This window comes from Panulirus ornatus, chromosome 50, assembly GCF_036320965.1.
Source record: "Panulirus ornatus isolate Po-2019 chromosome 50, ASM3632096v1, whole genome shotgun sequence".
Taxonomy (NCBI): domain Eukaryota; kingdom Metazoa; phylum Arthropoda; class Malacostraca; order Decapoda; family Palinuridae; genus Panulirus; species Panulirus ornatus.
The window spans coordinates 27,141,175-27,160,567 of NC_092273.1; the positions used below are offsets into that span (position 1 = coordinate 27,141,175).

Here is a 19,393-nt window from a genome sequence, read left to right on the forward strand (position 1 = left end):
CGTACCGTCATGGTCAAGGCCCGTACCGTCACGTTCAAGGGTCGTACCGTCATGGTCAAGGCCCGTACCGTCACGTTCAAGGGTCGTACCGTCATGGTCAAGGCCCGTACCGTCACGTTCAAGGGTCGTACCGTCATGGTCAAGGCCCGTACCGTCACGTTCAAGGGTCGTACCGTCGTGGTCAAGGGTCGTACCGTCATGGTCAAGGCCCGTACCGTCACGTTCAAGGGTCGTACCGTCGTGGTCAAGGTTCACAACGTCGTGCTAAAGGACAGTACCATCGTGCTCAAGGGTCGTACCGTCATGGTCAAGGCCCGTACCGTCACGTTCAAGGGTCGTACCGTCGTGCTCAAGGTTCACAACGTCGTGCTAAAGGACAGTACCATCGTGCTCAAGGGTCGTACCGTCGTGGTCAAGGGTCGTACCGTCGTGGTCAAGGGTCGTAACGTCGCGTTCAAGGCCCGTACCGTCACGTTCAAGGGTCGTACCGTCGTGGTCAAGGGTCGTAACGTCGCGTTCAAGGCCCGTACCGTCACGTTCAAGGGTCGTACCGTCGTGGTCAAGGGTCGTAACGTCGCGTTCAAGGCCCGTACCTTCAGTAAAATGTTACTTCAGCAAGTCGTACATTCAGTAAGATGGTACTTCAGCAAGTCGTACCTTCAGTAAAATGGTACTTCAGCAAGTCGTACATTCAGTAAGATGGTACTTCAGCAAATTATACCTTCAGTACGATGGTACTTCAGCAAGTCATACCTTCAGTAAAATGGTACTTCAGCAAGTCGTACATTCAGTAAGATGGTACTTCAGCAAGTCGTACCTTCAGTAAGATGGTACTTCAGCAAGTCATACCTTCAGTAAGATGGTACTTCAGCAAGTCATACCTTCAGTAAAATGGTACTTCAGCAAGTCGTACCTTCAGTAAGATGTTACTTCAATAAACTGTTCTTTCAATAAGTCGATCTCATCATCCAGGGGTAGTACGTCTGCGCCCGAGTTCGCGCAGTCATATAATCTAGCAGATCTGGACCCTCAAGGCTCTCGTCCATTCGCTCCTGCGAAGAGCTGCTACATCGACCATCAACACCTTTACCAGAACACCTTTACCATTAACCCTACCTATCTGGTCAACACACTCCCTCATCATCAGCACTCCCTTCTTCTCCTCCTACCATATACTTTCTCACCACCACCTCCACGCCCTCCCCTGCTGGTCATTACACCCTTGCTCAACATCACAGAACCCTCCCACTTTATTACAACCTTATTCATCACCACCACATTCTCTGGCCACCACACCCTCCACCACCAACACCCTTCCCTCCCTCCCTGGCTACCACGACCTGAACGGCGGAAATGCATTGTTCGGTGGTAAGACAACCACTCACTCACACAACTGTCCCTCTTCGTACTTCGCTTATTGCCTGCACAATGTTCCCGCTCAACAGTAATGCGTTTTACTGAAAATACATCACCCAATCAGCCAAGAATTTCTGTGCTGCCAAGAAAATGGAATCATTTGGAAACAATGTGACGGTTAGTTGTGGAACATCTAGAGACCTCCTCAGCGTGTGTGCAGACGGACACTCTGACAGATAGGGCCCCGTTTTATAATATAAAGAATACACTTGCCTTACCTTTTCGTTACAGTTGGTCCTGATGTACTTCAGGGCCTTGCGTCATCTGGATCTGCTTCTCGTGTCAGTGATTGAGAAGGACGAACGATCTAGGATCGGCGGCATCAGCACTTACCTTTGTGTGTCGTCTGGATGAGAGTTCCGAAGCAGGTGTCGTATGCGGTTTCGGGCGTTCATGGCATCCTCGCCCTCGAGAACCTCCGACCGAGCGCGCTGCAGGAGTTCGTTGATCCTGGTGAGAGTGGACGAGCGTCGCAGGGAGTCGAAGGATTTGCGAGCTCGGGATTTGGACCGTTCTGGGATGGGCTTGGCTCCGTCATCCTCGCCGAGCGCCGCGTCAGAGTCTGTGGGGCTTTGAGTTTCGACTATCTTTGGGACGTCATACTTCTCCTTCTTGACGTCGGATGTCCTGGAGGCACCGTTGACGTACTGGGGAGGGTCAGGCCGCTGCCAGACAGGCAGGTGGTCGTAGGTGTAGCCCGGGAGAAGCACCGCCCGTCGGGGGTCGATGAGGGGCGCAACCACCTCAGCACATTCGTCCGCATCGCTGATGTCGTTGTAGGAACGCCTGTGGGAGCGGTGGGCTTCGTCGTCATCGTCCGCCCAGAGCGGCAGGACACGTTCCCCCTGCACGTACATACGCCCGTCTATGAACTCCAGGTCGTCTAGCGAGTCGTAGTCCTCCTCCAGCAGCCATGGCATCTTGTGGAAGGGGTGCTGGAATTCCCGCGGCATGGTGCTTCACCAGGCAGCACACGGCCCTCCTCGTCACGCGTCCTCAAGCTACAGCTGGTGTCTTGCACGAGGGCGACCCGTCTCCTCACGCCCTACTGACTGCAGAGGGTGGCCCTCACGCCCTACTGACTGCAGAGGGTGGCCCTCACGCCCTACTGACTGCAGAGGGTGGCGCTCTACACATCTCACCAAACACAGATTACTGCATTCTGGCCATACGAGACATCACGAAGTATCTTTACCCCTGGTCGAAAACCATAGTGACCTGGAAAGACAAGGAATGAATATATATAACGACATATAACCATATAGGTATGAGACATATGATCAAACATAACTTAAGGTGGACTGCATCGCTTTGCAAGGGGACCATGACAAACTCCAAAGTTGGTCCGATACATAACTGATGAACTTCAGCCTGAGTAATATAAAGTAATGAGGAAAGATCACATCGGAAAGCCTCGACACGATTACCACCTAGCAGTGAACAAGCTGCAGGGATTTGCGTGTTATAAAGACTTGGAAGTCGATATTGTCCTTAACCTGTTACTAAAGTCCCACCTTAAGAGAGCGTTTGACACCAACTATCTGCGAACAGACATTAAAATGGCATTCCAGTTCATGGACATGAATCATCAATCGACCAGTTCACATCACCCACAAGACGAAAACTAGATTATGCTACTCAAGTTTGGTTAAATCAAAGAAACACAAAAAAAAATAACAGGAAAGGTCCAGAGGGAAGCAACAAAGATGGGACAAGTCTTAAGAAAGCCAAGTTATGGGGAAATGCTGAAGGCAAATTTGTCCAGCTCAGAAGAGAGAAGAGTGAAGGGTGACCTGGTGGCAACCTTGAAGTTTTTGTAACAATGATGATGATGTGGACAGTGAACAGTTCTTCGATAAATGTAGAGACAACAACCAGAAGACATAACATGAAATTTAGCATTAAACTTGTCAAAAAAAAGAGACGAATATTTATTGTGTAAGAGTCGTGGATGAATGTAATAGAATACCTCAAGACATGGTTAATGCAGACAACATACAAAAATATTTGTATGCTGTCTGAATTAGCCAAGTCTTCATGCATATCTCGTCTGCTATACGACATGAGCGTATGTTGTTTGAGTCACCGAAAATAACTTGAATTTTGTTGAAATAGTGACTGTCCACCAAGCTGGCGGGAAGGTGCATGTTGAGTTCATGTCTGTCTGAGGTTTCCTGGGTGAGTGAAGTACTTCTGTGAAGATAGACATTTAGTTCCGCGGGAGTAAGCGTCGTAGCTGTGTGACGTAATGTTGCATATTCACTTTTGTTTGCGTAGTGTCAGGGTGCCGGGATGTGTCTGTAGGATCGTCTGCATATATGAGGATATTTTACACTGTAGGATGCAAAAAGTGAATGAAGGTCACGTATGGAGTTACTGAAGAGGGTTGGAGAGAGAAGTGCTCAATTGTGAACTCCACTGCAGAGCTGGAGGACTTGAAATGTGAAGTCTTTGTGAGTTCGCTAACCATATTCTTATCAATGTTGTGGAAGGTGGTGGCATATGTCTATTGCGTGAGGACGAGTCAGTGGACAGATTCGAATGCTTTCTTCATATCTGGTTGCCACTAATACTCAGCGGATGGTGGGGTTGTGGTTGGCTCGAGCCATCCAACTTTGGATGTGTTCGATGTTATTTATGGTGTGGTAGCAGGAGGACAAGTGGACTCTAAAGCCATGATGTGTAGGAGAGAGTGGGAGAGTTTGCTTATGTTGTGGATCAGCTTTTTCAGAGTTTCAAGACTCAGGACAAGTGATACGGGGCTGTAGGAGGAGAGAAGGAGTTAGGTGGCTTGAAGGGTTCAGCTGCCCGTGTCGTCTCAGCTAACATAAAAAAAGACCAAATACATAATGTTGGTCCGTTCCGTCATACAGACACCTCCATTCCCATACCACGTCCCCATAACATCCTCCCACACCAATTGATAGGAAATTATACAACTGTGGTAAGAGGTGGGGGGGATGTGTTTCCTCAGTAATCTATGATATAGAGATACTCTGTAAGGGGAAAACTTCTATGTATTCTGGGGGCAGGGTTTTGGAAGCCTTGTGCAGTGAAAGTGTTGAAGTTTTAGTGTCATTACGAATGTGTGCTGGAGTGAGGAACTGGGCGGGTCGCCAGCTGGGTCAGAACGGGTTCAGTCGGTCAGTTTGCGTGACCATCCTGTTCACGGGTCGTGGTTGGTTGGTGTCTGAGAGCAGGGATCTATTTGGTGTATGGTTGAGGTGCTCCACGAGTGGAGGCTTGGACACTATCACGACATATGGATTTTTCTTTTGCCACGAGTGTGGTCAAGTGTGTTCAGGCAGGAGTGCCCGTTTTCTTCAAGCTCTGCAGCGAGAGAGTGAGTGTGGTGTCTGGATTGGCTCAATGATCTCTGTTGATGATGTATGGTTGTGCGTGTGAACACTCACTCTCCTCTTTGTCTTCAGTCAGGTACTTGTGGCCAGATGTTGGGGTACATTCGTTTATACGTCCTTACAGTGTTTGCTGGCTTGGAGGGTGATGATAATGACGTGAGAGATGGCTTGGTGCTGGGAGATAGAATACTGGCAGACATCATAGTACTGGGAGATGACACTGGGAAATAGCATAGTACTGGGAGGTGGCACAGTACTGGGAGGTGGCACAGTACTGGGAGGTGGCACAGTACTGGGAGACAGCACAGTACTGGGAGGTGGCACAGTACTGGGAGGTGGCACAGTACTGGGAGGTGGCACAGTACTGGGAGATGGCACAGTACTGGGAGGTGGCACAGTACTGGGAGGTGGCACAGTACTGGGAGGTGGCACAGTACTGGGAGGTGGCACAGTACTGGGAGGTGGCACAGTACTGGGAGGTGGCACAGTACTGGGAGATGGCACAGTACTGGGAGGTGGCACAGTACTGGGAGGTGGCACAGTACTGGGAGGTGGCACAGTACTGGGAGATGGCACAGTACTGGGAGGTGGCACAGTACTGGGAGGTGGCACAGTACTGGGAGGTGGCACAGTACTGGGGGGTGGCACAGTACTGGAGGATAGCACAGTACTGGGAGGTGGCACAGTACTGGGAGGTGGCACAGTACTGGGAGTGGCACAGTACTGGAGGATAGCACAGTACTGGGAGGTGGCACAGTACTAGGAGGTGGCACAGTACTGGGAGGTGGCACAGTACTGGAGGATAGCACAGTACTGGGAGGTGGCACAGTACTAGGAGGTGGCACAGTACTGGGAGGTGGCACAGTACTGGGAGGTGGCACAGTACTGGAGGATAGCACAGTACTGGGAGGTGGCACAGTACTAGGAGGTGGCACAGTACTGGGAGATGGCACAGTACTGGAGGATAGCACAGTACTGGGAGGTGGCACAGTACTGGGAGATGGCACAGTACTGGAGGATAGCACAGTACTGGGAGGTGGCACAGTACTGGGAGGTGGCACAGTACTGGGAGTGGCACAGTACTGGGAGATAGCACTACATGAGGATTGGAATTTGTCTGCTGTGAATCTTTGGAGGTTGCAGTCTATGCACTACGAGAAGACTGGCCAATCTGCTTTACGTAGCTCGCGTAAGTCTCTGTGGTGGATGTGTAGGTTGAGCGGGCCGCAAGCAGTGTTATGAGAATGAGCAAGTTCGAGTGGCGTTCTCCAAGCGGTCCTTGCGTGTATTAGTGACGTGCACAATGTAATGTCTGGCAAGGCCGGCAGCCGGGGATAGTGTACTGGGAGTCTGGCTAGCTGCTTGCACTGGCTGAGATTGTAGGAAAAGTTGAGGTTGGCTTATGGGATTCTGGGGTGCTAGTGTTGGGCCATGCGTGATGCTGGGTAGTGTTAATATCCACAGTGGTGACAAGTGTGTTGGTCAGGTTCTGCAGCTGTGGACAGTATTTGAGAGGACATATGTAGGGGGGGCGATGTGTCGTTATTACAATGTAGTTTTGATTTCTAAGAACCATATCTTAAAGACGCTGTCACTCTCTGTGGTGTATTACGTGAGTGGTGTCTGTGAACGTTTGATGACGTGGTGAACGAGCGTCACGTGTGTCTTCTTTATCCTTGGTTGTTTGCCTCGTCTTTGGGTTGTGATGTGGTAGAAAGGTGAGAGGAGCTGACATGGATGTTCAGCCAAGGTTCTTGCATGAAGGCTACGTGTGCGCGGTGTGTGCTCGAAGTAGCACGAGTACTTCGGTGGGTTAGCGTGTGATGCCGGCAGTGTGTGAAGTGTGTGAAGAGCGGGACCGAGTGTTTTCCACTGCTGTTCGCTGGATGTTTGTGGTAAGGATGTGAGGGTATGCTTTAAATGTTTGCGTCCGTGTGGTTGAAAGCGTGTCTGGGGGTGTGAGCGGTGCTGTATGGACAGGAGTGGGGTGGGTGGTGATGGTGAAGAGAAGAGGTCCAGGTGAGGATATTCCCTCAAAGGCCTAGTCCTCTGTTCTTAACGCTACCTCGCTATCGCGGGAAATAGCGAATATTATGAAAAAAAAAAAAAAAAAAAATATATATATATATATATATATATATATATATATATATATATATATATATATATATTGGAAAGGATCACAATTTTGCGCGTGTATTGGCTGACTGTTATGTTTCTCTCTTGTGTCTCCCCTGATGATGTGACTATTACACGAAAGTGCACTTGTGAACTTTTCGTGTTTCATTTTCCTCGTGGACTCATAGGAATAAATAAATATATATATATATATATATATATATATATATATATATATATATATATATATATTTTATTTATTTATTTATCTTATTTATTTTACTTTGTCGCTGTCTCCCGCGTTTGCGAGGTAGCGCAAGGAAACAGACGAAAGAAATGGCCCAACCCACCCACATACACATGTATATACATACACGTCCACACACGCAAATATACATACCTATACATCTCAATGTACACATATATATATACACACACAGACATATACATATATACACATGTACATAATTCATACTGTCTGCCCTTATTTATACCCATCGCCACCTCGCCACACATGGAATAACATCCCCCTCCCCCCTCATGTGTGCGAGGTAGCACTAGGAAAAGACAACAAAGGCCACATTCGTTCACACTCAGTCTCTAGCTGTCATGTAATAATGCCCGAAACCACAGCTCCCTTTCCACATCCAGGCCCCACAGAACTTTCCATGGTTTACCCCAGACGCTTCACATGCCCTGATTCAATCCATTGACAGCGCGTCGACCCCGGTATACCACATCGATCCAATTCACTCTATTCCTTGCCCGCCTTTCACCCTCCTGCATGTTCAGGCCCCGATCACTCAAAATCTTTTTCACTCCATCTTTCCACCTCCAATTTGGTCTCCCACTTCTCCTCGTTCCCTCCAACCTCCGACACATATATCCTCTTGGTCAATCTTTCCTCACTCATTCTCTCCATGTGACCAAACCATTTCAAAACACCTTCTTCTGCTCTCTCAACCACGCTCTTTTTATTTCCACACATCTCTCTTACCCTTACATTACTTACTCGATCAAACCACCTTACACCACATATTGTCCTCAAACATCTCATTTCCAGCACATCCACCCTCCTGCGCACAACTCTATCCATAGCCCACGCCTCGCAACCATATACACACACACACACACACACATATATATATATATATATATATATATATATATATATATATATATATATATATATATTTACTTATTTATTTTATTATTTATTTATTTTGCTTTGTCGCTGTCTTCCGCGTTTGCGAGGTAGCGCAAGGAAACAGACGAAAGAACTGGCCCAACCCACCCCCATGCACAATGTATACACACACACGTCCACACACGCAAATATACATACCTATACATCTCAATGCACACATATATATACATACAGACACATACATATATACCCATGCACACAATTCACACTGTCTGCCCCCATTCACTCCCATCGCCACCTCGCCACACATGGAATACCTTCCCCCTCATGTGTGCGAGGTAGCACTAGGAAAAGACAACAAAGGCCCCATTCATTCACACTCAGTCTCTAGCTGCCACGCAATAATGCCCGAAACCACAGCTCCCTTTCCACATCCAGGCCCCACACAACTTTCCATGGTTTACCCCAGACGCTTCACATGCCCTGATTCAATCCACTGACAGCACGTCAACCCCGGTATACCACATCGATCCAATGTGTGGAATGTGTGGAAGTCGAGAACATTATCTCGGAAAGCAAAAATGGGTATGTTTGAAGGAATAGTGCTTCCAACAATGTTGTATGGTTGCGAGGCGTGGGCTATGGATAGAGTTGTGCGCAGGAGGATGGATGTGCTGGAAATGAGATGTTTGAGGACAATGTGTGGTGTGAGGTGGTTTGATCGAGTGAGTAACGTAAGGGTAAGAGAGTTGTGTGGAAATAAAAAGAGCGTGGTTGAGAGAGCAGAAGAGGGTGTTTTGAAGTGGTTTGGGCACATGGAGAGGATGAGTGAGGAAAGATTGACCAAGAGGATATATGTGTCGGAGGTGGAGGGAGCAAGGAGAAGAGGGAGACCAAATTGGAGGTGGAAAGATGGAGTGAAAAAGATTTTGTGTGATCGGGGCCTGAACATGCAGGAGGGTGAAAGGAGGGCAAGGAATAGAGTGAATTGGAGCGATGTGGTATACCGGGGTTGACGTGCTGTCAGTGGATTGAATCAAGGCATGTGAAGCGTCTGGGGTAAACCATGGAAAGCTGTGTAGGTATGTATATTTGCGTGTGTGGACGTATGTATATACGTGTATATGGGGGGGGTTGGGCCATTTCTTTCGTCTGTTTCCTTGCGCTACCTCGCAAACGCGGGAGACAGCGACAAAGTATAAAAAAAAAAAGAAATATATATATATATATATATATATATATATATATATATATATATATATATATATTGTTAATTTTCCAAAAGAAGGAACAGAGAAGGGAGCCAGGTGAGGACATTCCCTCAAAGGCCCAGTCCTCTGTTCTTAACGCTACCTCGCTAACGCGGGAAATGGCGAATAGTATGAAAAAAAAATACATATACATTATAGAAAACGAAAGTGTTATTCTTTAGTATACTCGTCTATAAAAATGTTTCTTTGAGATTCGTGATATTCTCTTGGTGGTATACCTTCCTGCCATGATTGCCTCGGAGACTCTGGTCTGTACGAAGCGGTGCGTCCTGAATGGAGAGTCCTCTCGCATCACTTCCTCGGTTGATTGACGAGACCAAGACTCATTTGGCGTCAAGACGACACAAGAGTTTAGAAAAAGGAAGTAGGAAAAGTAGCGATACTTTGTCGGTGGGAAACCTTGACTGACGCAATTCCTTACGATGTGTCTTAATATCAAACGTTTCGATTCTCTAAGTAAACACGACTACGCAAGACGTAATCCCTCGCGATGTTCATTTTTTTCACGGAGTCTGATGACCGACTGCCCTCCCTGTCAGCTCCAGAGTTCGGGGTCTTACGATGTGTCTTAATATCAAAGGTTGCGATTCTCTCTTAGTAAACACGACTACGCAAGACGTAATCCCTCGCGATGTTCATTTGTCTCACCGAGTCTGATGACCGACTGCCCTCCCTGTCACCTCCAGAGTTTGGGGTTTATAACTTCTCATTACGTTCGACTCGAGGATGAGGTCTTCATGTCTTAGGTTGTCGTGAGGCAGTCGTGGCTAGAAAATAGTCATCCAACACGCCTGCTCGAAGCTGTATACCGAACCCTCTTCTTCAACACTCTGAGACACACACGAGAGGGGGTTCGGTACGGCTTCGATCAGTGCGCGCTTGGCGGGAGCCTGTACAAAGTCCATGTATTATGTACTATAGAGACACTGAGGGGAATTCGATACTGCTTCGACCCATCGTTCCAGTGAACGAAACCGTACCAGATCCTCTCTTTCGACACAAACAAAAGAGACAGAGGGTTTCATACAGGTTCGACCAAGAGTAGCACTAACGAAGGTGTACCAAGGTGCTCGCTCTCTCTCTCTCTCTCTCTCTCTCTCTCTCTCTCTCTCTCTCTCTCTCTCTCTCTCTAACAGTCCAAGAACACAGACTGCTCCTTACAACTTCAACCAAGCTGTACAATGAACGAAGCAGTAACGAGTCCTCTCTCTCTCTCTCTCTCTCTCTGAACAATCCAAGAACACAGACTGCTCGTTACAGCTTCAACCAAGCGGTACAATGAACGAAACAGTAACGAGTTCTCTCTCTTTCTCTCTCTCAAGTCAGAGAGACACAAAAGCCAGCTTCATACAACTTCACCCAAGCGCGCGTACCGGGACTTCGAGCGTGTTCCACGACTTTTGTCCGTGGCTGTCCATCCATCGTGTTTTTTTTTTTCTTTTTTTTCGCATATCACTCAGAGGTTCCTCAGCTTCCCTGGCTGCTTGTGACAACACAAATAACGCGAGACGTCTGGAGATGGGGGCGTAACGCTGAGAGAAAGGCCTCCTTTGTGTTACGCGTTGTTCTTGTACAACAGTCCGTAACGATTCCACGGGTGCGTCCACACACACAGAGAGGGAGGAGATGGCGAGGCTTCGGGGACACTGATGTAAACCTTTCTCAATGGTTTCGTGTCCTCTGTATGTAAACTCTGTCGATCGTATTGCCGATTGCTTATGATACTTTTTTCCTGATGTTATAAGCTCTGCTCTGTCCTTCCTTATAATACTTTTTTCCTGCTCTTAAAGGCTCTATTCTGCCCAGATATGAAGATTGTTACTTGTATACCAACAGCTGTTAAAACTGTCACTGGTCCTCTAGACTGCATGTGTAAACTGTCACTGGCTTTGTAGACTGTGCCTGTAAACCATCATCGGTCGTGGCGACTGTATCTGTAAACTTTCACTTCTCTTGTATGCTGTATCTGTAAACTATCTCTGGTCATGTGGACCGTAAATGTAAACCTCTTTCATGGTACTGCAAACTGTACCTGTAAATCCTTTTCATGACTTCATCGATTGTATCTGTAAACCTTTTTCATAACCTTGTAGACTCCGTCAACAAAATTTTATATTTCAGTTTGTACAAAGTTGATACTGTGAAGAAATGGCGTGAACGGAGAGTATGCGATTCTTGTCGACTGATTTATTGACTGGAATCAATATGTGATCGAATCTGATCCCTTTTCTTGAAAGAGGAGGCCAACATTCATATATACAGTTACGTCAATAATCCTAAATCACTTTTTGTATTCTGTAACTTTTACAGAAGGGCACGATCACCTCCCTCTCATGGGAAACACAAACTGTGGTCTAGATCACCTCCCTCTTATGGGAAACACAAACTGTGGTCTAGATCACCTCCCTCTCATGGGAAACACACACTGTGGTCTAGATCACCTCCCTCTCATGGGAAACACACACTGTGGTCTAGATCACCTCCCTCTCATGGAAAACACACACTGTGGTCTATGTCAACGCCCTGATGACATTGTCCAATGTTTTAAGAAAATATCATGTTCTTTGGTGACATACACATTCCATTAAGGGTCATCATAGAATTATATGACAATGCTGAGCAGGACTAAAGAACATTAAATACTTATGATACTTCCCGGCTACTTCCTGATAATATTGCTCTGTACAGATCCTCTCCTGTTGAAGGCATGTATCTTATAACTTCTGTATTCTACTTATATGTAATTTACTTATAACATCATTGTCCAATAACACAAGGACTGACCTGTGTCCACCCACACGTATAGCCTGACCTGTGTCCACCCACACGTATAGCCTGACCTGTGTCCACCCACACGTATAGCCTGACCTGTGTCCACCCACACGTATAGCCTGACCTGTGTCCACCCACACGTATAACCTGACCTCAAAACATCTATCAGTTCTTAAAATCCGATGCGTTAGAATATTCTTGCGCATCACATGGAGAAGTTACGCATGATACACAAGTCACTCAAAAAGTTACACTCTCACTCGTGAAGGTTAACAGAGGAGTCTTTGGGAGACCCAAGAGCCAGGGAGAGGTGGGTCTCGCCCCACAGGCTTCGTCTGAGGGGTAAGGGGGTTGGGGAGGAGAGGCAAGAGGCTCATCTCTCATGGACACCGACGAAGCTGGCCAACCCGGCAGTGAAGAAATATGGCATTCAAGTCGAGCAATCCTGACGAACGAGAGATCGCGCTGCCACTGTGCCCGGAGCACTTTCCCCCTCCGGCAGGGAGACTGGCAGAGGAGTTCTTCACCCCCGTCAGTCGTGCCCACGGCAGGAGCGACGAGAAGTCTCTGACGGGTTGGGGTCTGTCTCCCGCAGACAGAAGGGTTACGGTGTGGTAATGTGACGCGGTACATATTGAGGGGTTATGTACACACACACACACATACACACCACTACAGGCCAGGACGATGCAGGCAAGGAGGAGAACGCCAGGTCCCAGGACGTGAATCCATCCCTGTCAGTAAGGGCCATGTCCCCTGACGTGAACCCATCCCTGTCAGTAAGGGCCATGTCCCCTGACGTGAACCCATCCCTGTCAGTAAGGGCCATGTCCCCTGACGTGAACCCATCCCTGTCAGTAAGGGCCATGTCCCCTGACGTGAACCCATCCCTGTCAGTAAGGGCCATGTCCCCTGACGTGAACCCATCCCTGTCAGTAAGGGCCATGTCCCCTGACGTGAACCTATCCCTGCCAGTAAGGGCCATGTCCCCTGACGTAAAAACATTCCAGTCAGTAAGGGCCATGTCCCCTGACGTGAACCCATCCCTGTCAGTAAGGGCCATGTCCCCTGACGTGAACCCATCCCTGCCAGTAAGGGCCATGTCCCCTGACGTAAAAACATTCCAGTCAGTAAGGGCCATGTCCCCTGACGTGAACCCATCCCTGTCAGTAAGGGCCATGTCCCCTGACGTGAACCCATCCCTGCCAGTAAGGGCCATGTCCCCTGACGTAAAAACATTCCAGTCAGTAAGGGCCATGTCCCCTGACGTGAACCCATCCCTGTCAGTAAGGGCCATGTCCCCTGACGTAGCCCTTGGCTGGCCGTGTCACAGCTGTAGAGCCTTGCCCTTGAACCTGCCTAGTAACCTACTAACCAAAGGAATGAGACAGAAGCCGAATGAACTGAGGGAACCTCACACTCGCGCTGAGGATCGAACCCGGACCGTGAGTCAGCAACTCGAACCATGACATCACCGAGACGGAGGCACCTCCTCCTCCTTCCGAGCCAGACCCTGAGGGACCTGACAGATCGACAGGGTCAGGTCGGAGTTGGGGAGACCTGGCGCAGCCCTGGTGTGAAGGCAGCGGTGTCGTCAACGAGACGTCAATCAGAGAGACGGTGGGAGAGACGGAGCGGGAGATGGTGGGCGGGACGGGAGGTAACGGGGCAGAGCCACAGGTGGGGAGGACAACTACCAGTTGAACTGTTAGGGAAGGTTGGTTGTTCCCGATGGTGACAACACTTTTGCTTATTTGTTGGTAGCTGAGACGGCAAAGGTGACAGATGCTCACATTAGGGCCATCTCATTAACACTAAACACACACACACACACAGATACACACACACACACAGATACACACACACACACACACATATATATATATATATATATATATATATATATATATATATATATATATATTTTTTTTTATTATACTTTGTCGCTGTCTCCCGCGTTTGCGAGGTAGCGCAAGGAAAAAGACGAAAGAAACGGCCCAACCCCCCCCCCCCCATACACATGTATATACATACGTCCACACACGCAAATATACATACCTACACAGCTTTCCATGGTTTACCCCAGACGCTTCACATGCCCCGATTCAATCCACTGACAGCACGTCAACCCCGGTATACCACATCGCCCCAATTCACTCTATTCCTTGCCCTCCTTTCACCCTCCTGCATGTTCAGGCCCCGATCACACAAAATCCTTTTCACTCCATCCTTCCACCTCCAATTTGGTCTCCCTCTTCTCCTTGTTCCCTCCACCTCCGACACATATATCTTCTTGGTCAATCTCTCCTCACTCATCCTCTCCATGTGCCCAAACCACTTCAAAACACCCTCTTCTGCTCTCTCAACCACGCTCTTTTTATTACCACACATCTCTCTTACCCTTACGTTACTCACTCGATCAAACCACCTCACACCACACATTGTCCTCAAACATCTCATTTCCAGCACATCCATCCTCCTGCGCACAACTCTATCCATAGCCCACGCCTCGCAACCATACAACATTGTTGGAACCACTATTCCTTCAAACATACCCATTTTTGCTTTCCGAGATAATGTTCTCGACTTCCACACATTCTTCAAGGCCCCCAGGATTTTCGCCCCCTCCCCCACCCTATGATCCACTTCCGCTTCCATGGTTCCATCCGCTGCCAGATCCACTCCCAGATATCTAAAACACTTCACTTCCTCCAGTTTTTCTCCATTCAAACTCACCTCCCAATTGACTTGACCCTCAACCCTACTGTACCTAATAACCTTGCTCTTATTCACATTTACTCTTAACTTTCTTCTTCCACACACTTTTCCAAACTCAGTCACCAGCTTCTGTAGTTTCTCACATGAATCAGCCACCAGCGCTGTATCATCAGCGAACAACAACTGACACACTTCCCAAGCTCTCTCATCCCCAACAGACTTCATACTTGCCCCTCTTTCCAGAACTCTTGCATTTACCTCCCTAACAACCCCATCCATAAACAAATTAAACAACCATGGAGACATCACACACCCCTGCCGCAAACCTACATTCACTGAGAACCAATCACTTTCCTCCCTTCCTACACGTACACATGCCTTACATCCTCGATAAAAACTTTTCACTGCTTCTAACAACTTTCCTCCCACACCATATATTCTTAATACCTTCCACAGAGCATCTCTATCAACTCTATCATATGCCTTCTCCAGATCCATAAATGCTACATACAAATCCATTTGCTTTTCTAAGTATTTCTCACATACATTCTTCAAAGCAAACACCTGATCCACACATCCTCTACCACTTCTGAAACCACACTGCTCTTCCCCAATCTGATGCTCTGTACATGCCTTCACCCTCTCAATCAATACCCTCCCATATAATTTCCCAGGAATACTCAACAAACTTATACCTCTGTAATTTGAGCACTCACTCTTAACCCCTTTGCCTTTGTACAATGGCACTATGCACGCATTCCGCCAATCCTCAGGCACCTCACCATGAGTCATACATACATTAAATAACCTTACCAACCAGTCAACAATACAGTCACCCCCTTTTTTAATAAATTCCACTGCAATACCATCCAAACCTGCTGCCTTGCCGGCTTTCATCTTCCGCAAAGCTTTCACTACCTCTTCTCTGTTTATCTCCCTAACCCTCTCACTTTGCACACCACCTCGACCAAAACACCCTATATCTGCCACTCTATCATCAAACACATTCAACAAACCTTCAAAATACTCACTCCATCTCCTTCTCACATCACCACTACTTGTTTTCACCTCCCCATTTGCGCCCTTCACTGAAGTTCCCATTTGCTCCCTTGTCTTACGCACTTTATTTACCTCCTTCCAGAACATCTTTTTATTCTCCCTAAAATTTAATGATACTCTCTCACCCCAACTCTCATTTGCCCTTTTTTTCACCTCTTGCACCTTTCTCTTGACCTCCTGTCTCTTTCTTTTATACATCTCCCACTCAATTGCATTTTTTCCCTGCAAAAATCGTCCAAATGCCTCTCTCTTCTCTTTCACTAATACTCTTACTTCTTCATCCCACCACTCACTACCCTTTCTAATCAACCCACCTCCCACTCTTCTCCTGCCACAAGCATCTTTTGCGCAATCCATCACTGATTCCCTAAATACATCCCATTCCTCCCCCACTCCCCTTACTTCCATTGTTCTCACCTTTTTCCATTCTGTACTCAGTCTCTCCTGGTACTTCCTCACACAGGTCTCTTTCTCAAGCTCACTTACTCTCACCACCCTCTTCACCCCAACATTCACTCTTCTTTTCTTTATATATATATATATATATATATATATATATATATATAGGGGAGAAAGAATACTTCCCACGTATTCCCTGCGTGTCGTAGAAGGCGACTAAAAGGGAAGGGAGCGGGGGGCTGGAAATCCTCCCCTCTCGTTTTTTTTTTTATTTTTTTTTTCCAAAAGAAGGAACAGAGAAGGGGGCCAGGTGAGGATATTCCCTCAAAGGCCCAGTCCTCTGTTCTTAGCGCTACCTCGCTAATGCGGGAAATGACGAATAGTATGAAAAAAAAAAAAAAAAAAAAAAAATATATATATATATATATATATATATATATATATATATATATATATATATATATATATATATATATATATATATTTCTTTCATACTATTCGCCATTTCCCGCGTCAGCGAGGTAGCGTTAAGAAGAGACGACTGGGCCTCTAAGGAAACATCCTCACCTGGCCCCCTTCTCTGTTCCTTCCTTTGGAAAATCAAAAAAAAATAACGAGATGGGAAGATTTCCAACCCCCCGCTCCCTTCCCTTTTAGTCGCCCTCTACGACACGCAGGGAATACGTGGGAAGTATTCTTAATCCCCTATCCCTAGGGACAATATATATATATATATATATATAGATATATATATATATATATATATATATATATATATATATATATATATATATATATATATATATATCCTAGCCTAAGCTAGGTACCCATTTTTTTTCTTTCGGCCTCTAGGATAGATGAACAGCTAGGTCGACTGCAGACCACTGCCGTGACCTTGGGCTTCACCCAGTCATTGGTCGAGGACCCCAGTGAGGGACCTGCTGTCAATACCTTCCATGTAACTAACGTGAAAAGTAAGTGTAACGTTATTTCTCCCTGGTACGGTGGACGAGAAAAAAAAAATGTATCGGCGCCCGACAATTTATATACCTTTCAATAATGGCTCCCGAAATGAAACGAAAAAATATATATTCTTTACGATCTTTGCACCTGACAGCCACTCCAACTTTAGACGAGGAAGTGAGTAAGAAACAGAGAGAGAGAGAGAGAGAGAGAGAGAGAGAGAGAGAGAGAGAGAGAGAGAGAGAGAGAGAGAGAGAGAGAGCTCACACCCGTCGGTGGGGTGGCACCAAATTACTCATATCACCCCTGCACGTCTGTCTGTCTGTCTGTCAAGCACAACACACGTCCGCCCACAACGAACCATCCATTACGATCACCAGAGAGTCACAGATAACAATAAATAAGATCAATAACTTATGTTCGCACTTCCTCCATCCACCACCACAAATTGTAAACTTAACCCAAGACACAGAACATGTTCATCATTCCATCTGGTCTGCAGCAAAGTGTCGCAACAAAAATGTCTCAAAGTTACTCGAGAAAATAGCGTGAAATTAATGACTTTCAGCTTGAGCTGTCCAGGTCTTGTTTGTGTGTGTGTGTGTGTGTGTGTATGTGTGTGTGTGTGTTGAGATGGGCGCCGGGATGTCTGGCGGGACCAGCAAGAGGAAGTCTTGGCTGGCGTCGGAGACTGGCGATAGGCAGCCGTGCAGAAAATTCCCCAACAATGCAGTGTTTCCCTTACTCCTTCCCAGTGGTACATACCTTCAAGGCTGGGCATACTGTTTCTCAACACAACAACTGTAAGAAACATGCATATATATATATATATATATATATATATATATATATATATATATATATATATATATATATTCTTTCTTTCATACCATTCGCCATTTCCCGCATCAGCGAGGTAGCGTTGAGAACAGAGGACTGGGCCCTTGAGGGAATATCCTCACCTGGGCCCCTTCTCTGTTCCCTCTTTTGGAAAATTAAAAAAAAAAAAAGTGAGAGGGGAGGATTTCCAGCCCCCCGCTCCCTCCCCTTTTAGTCGCCTTCTACGACACGCAGGGAATATATATATATTTTTTTTTTTTTTTTTTTTTGCTTTGTCGCTGTCTCCCGCGTTTGCGAGGTAGCGCAAGGAAACAGACGAAGGAAATGGCCCAACCCACTCCATACACATGTATATACATACGTCCACACACTCAAATATACATACCTACACAGCTTTCCATGGTTTACCCCAGACGCTTCACATGCCTTGATTCAATCCACTGACAGCACGTCAACCCCGGTATACCACATCGCTCCAATTCACTCTATTCCTTGCCCTCCTTTCACCCTCCTGCATGTTCAGGCCCCGATCACACAAAATCTTTTTCACTCCATCTTTCCACCTCCAATTTGGTCTCCCTCTTCTCCTCGTTCCCTCCACCTCCGACACATATATCCTCTTGGTCAATCTTTCCTCACTCATTCTCTCCATGTGCCCGAACCATTTCAAAACACCCTCTTCTGCTCTCTCAACCACGCTCTTTTTATTTCCACACATCTCTCTTACCCTTACGTTACTTACTCGATCAAACCACCTCACACCACATATTGTCCTCAAACATCTCATTTCCAGCACATCCATCCTCCTGCGCACAACTCTAGCCATAGCCCACGTCTCGCAACCATACAACATTGTTGGAACCACTATTCCCTCAAACATACCCATTTTTGCTTTCCGAGATAATGTTCTCGACTTCCACACATTCTTCAAGGCTCCCAGAATTTTCGCCCCCTCCCCCACCCTATGATCCACTTCCGCTTCCATGGTTCCATCCGCTGCCAGATCCACTCCCAGATATCTAAAACACTTCACTTCCTCCAGTTTTTCTCCATTCAAACTCACCTCCCAATTGACTTGACCCTCAACCCTACTGTACCTAATAACCTTGCTCTTATTCACATTTACTCTTAACTTTCTTCTTTCACACACTTTACCAAACTCAGTCACCAGCTTCTGCAGTTTCTCACATGAATCAGCCACCAGCGCTGTATCATCAGCGAACAACAACTGACTCACTTCCCAAGCTCTCTCATCCCCAACAGACTTCATACTTGCCCCTCTCTCCAAAACTCTTGCATTCACCTCCCTAACAACCCCATTCATAAACAAA

At 46.9% G+C, this 19,393-nt stretch overlaps 1 protein-coding gene across 1 annotated transcript in view; it reads right to left on the reverse strand.

Annotated features, from left to right (window-relative positions):
* Positions 1-1,534: 1,534 nt before the first annotated feature.
* LOC139764461 (uncharacterized) overlaps positions 1,535-19,393 on the reverse strand; it is a 151,254-nt gene continuing 133,395 nt past the window's right edge. The window contains exon 2 of the mRNA XM_071691014.1: positions 1,535-2,634. Within this exon, the coding sequence (XP_071547115.1) occupies positions 1,746-2,369 (624 nt within the window). The 5' untranslated portion in view covers positions 2,370-2,634 and the 3' untranslated portion in view covers positions 1,535-1,745. The remainder of the gene's footprint in view (positions 2,635-19,393) is intronic.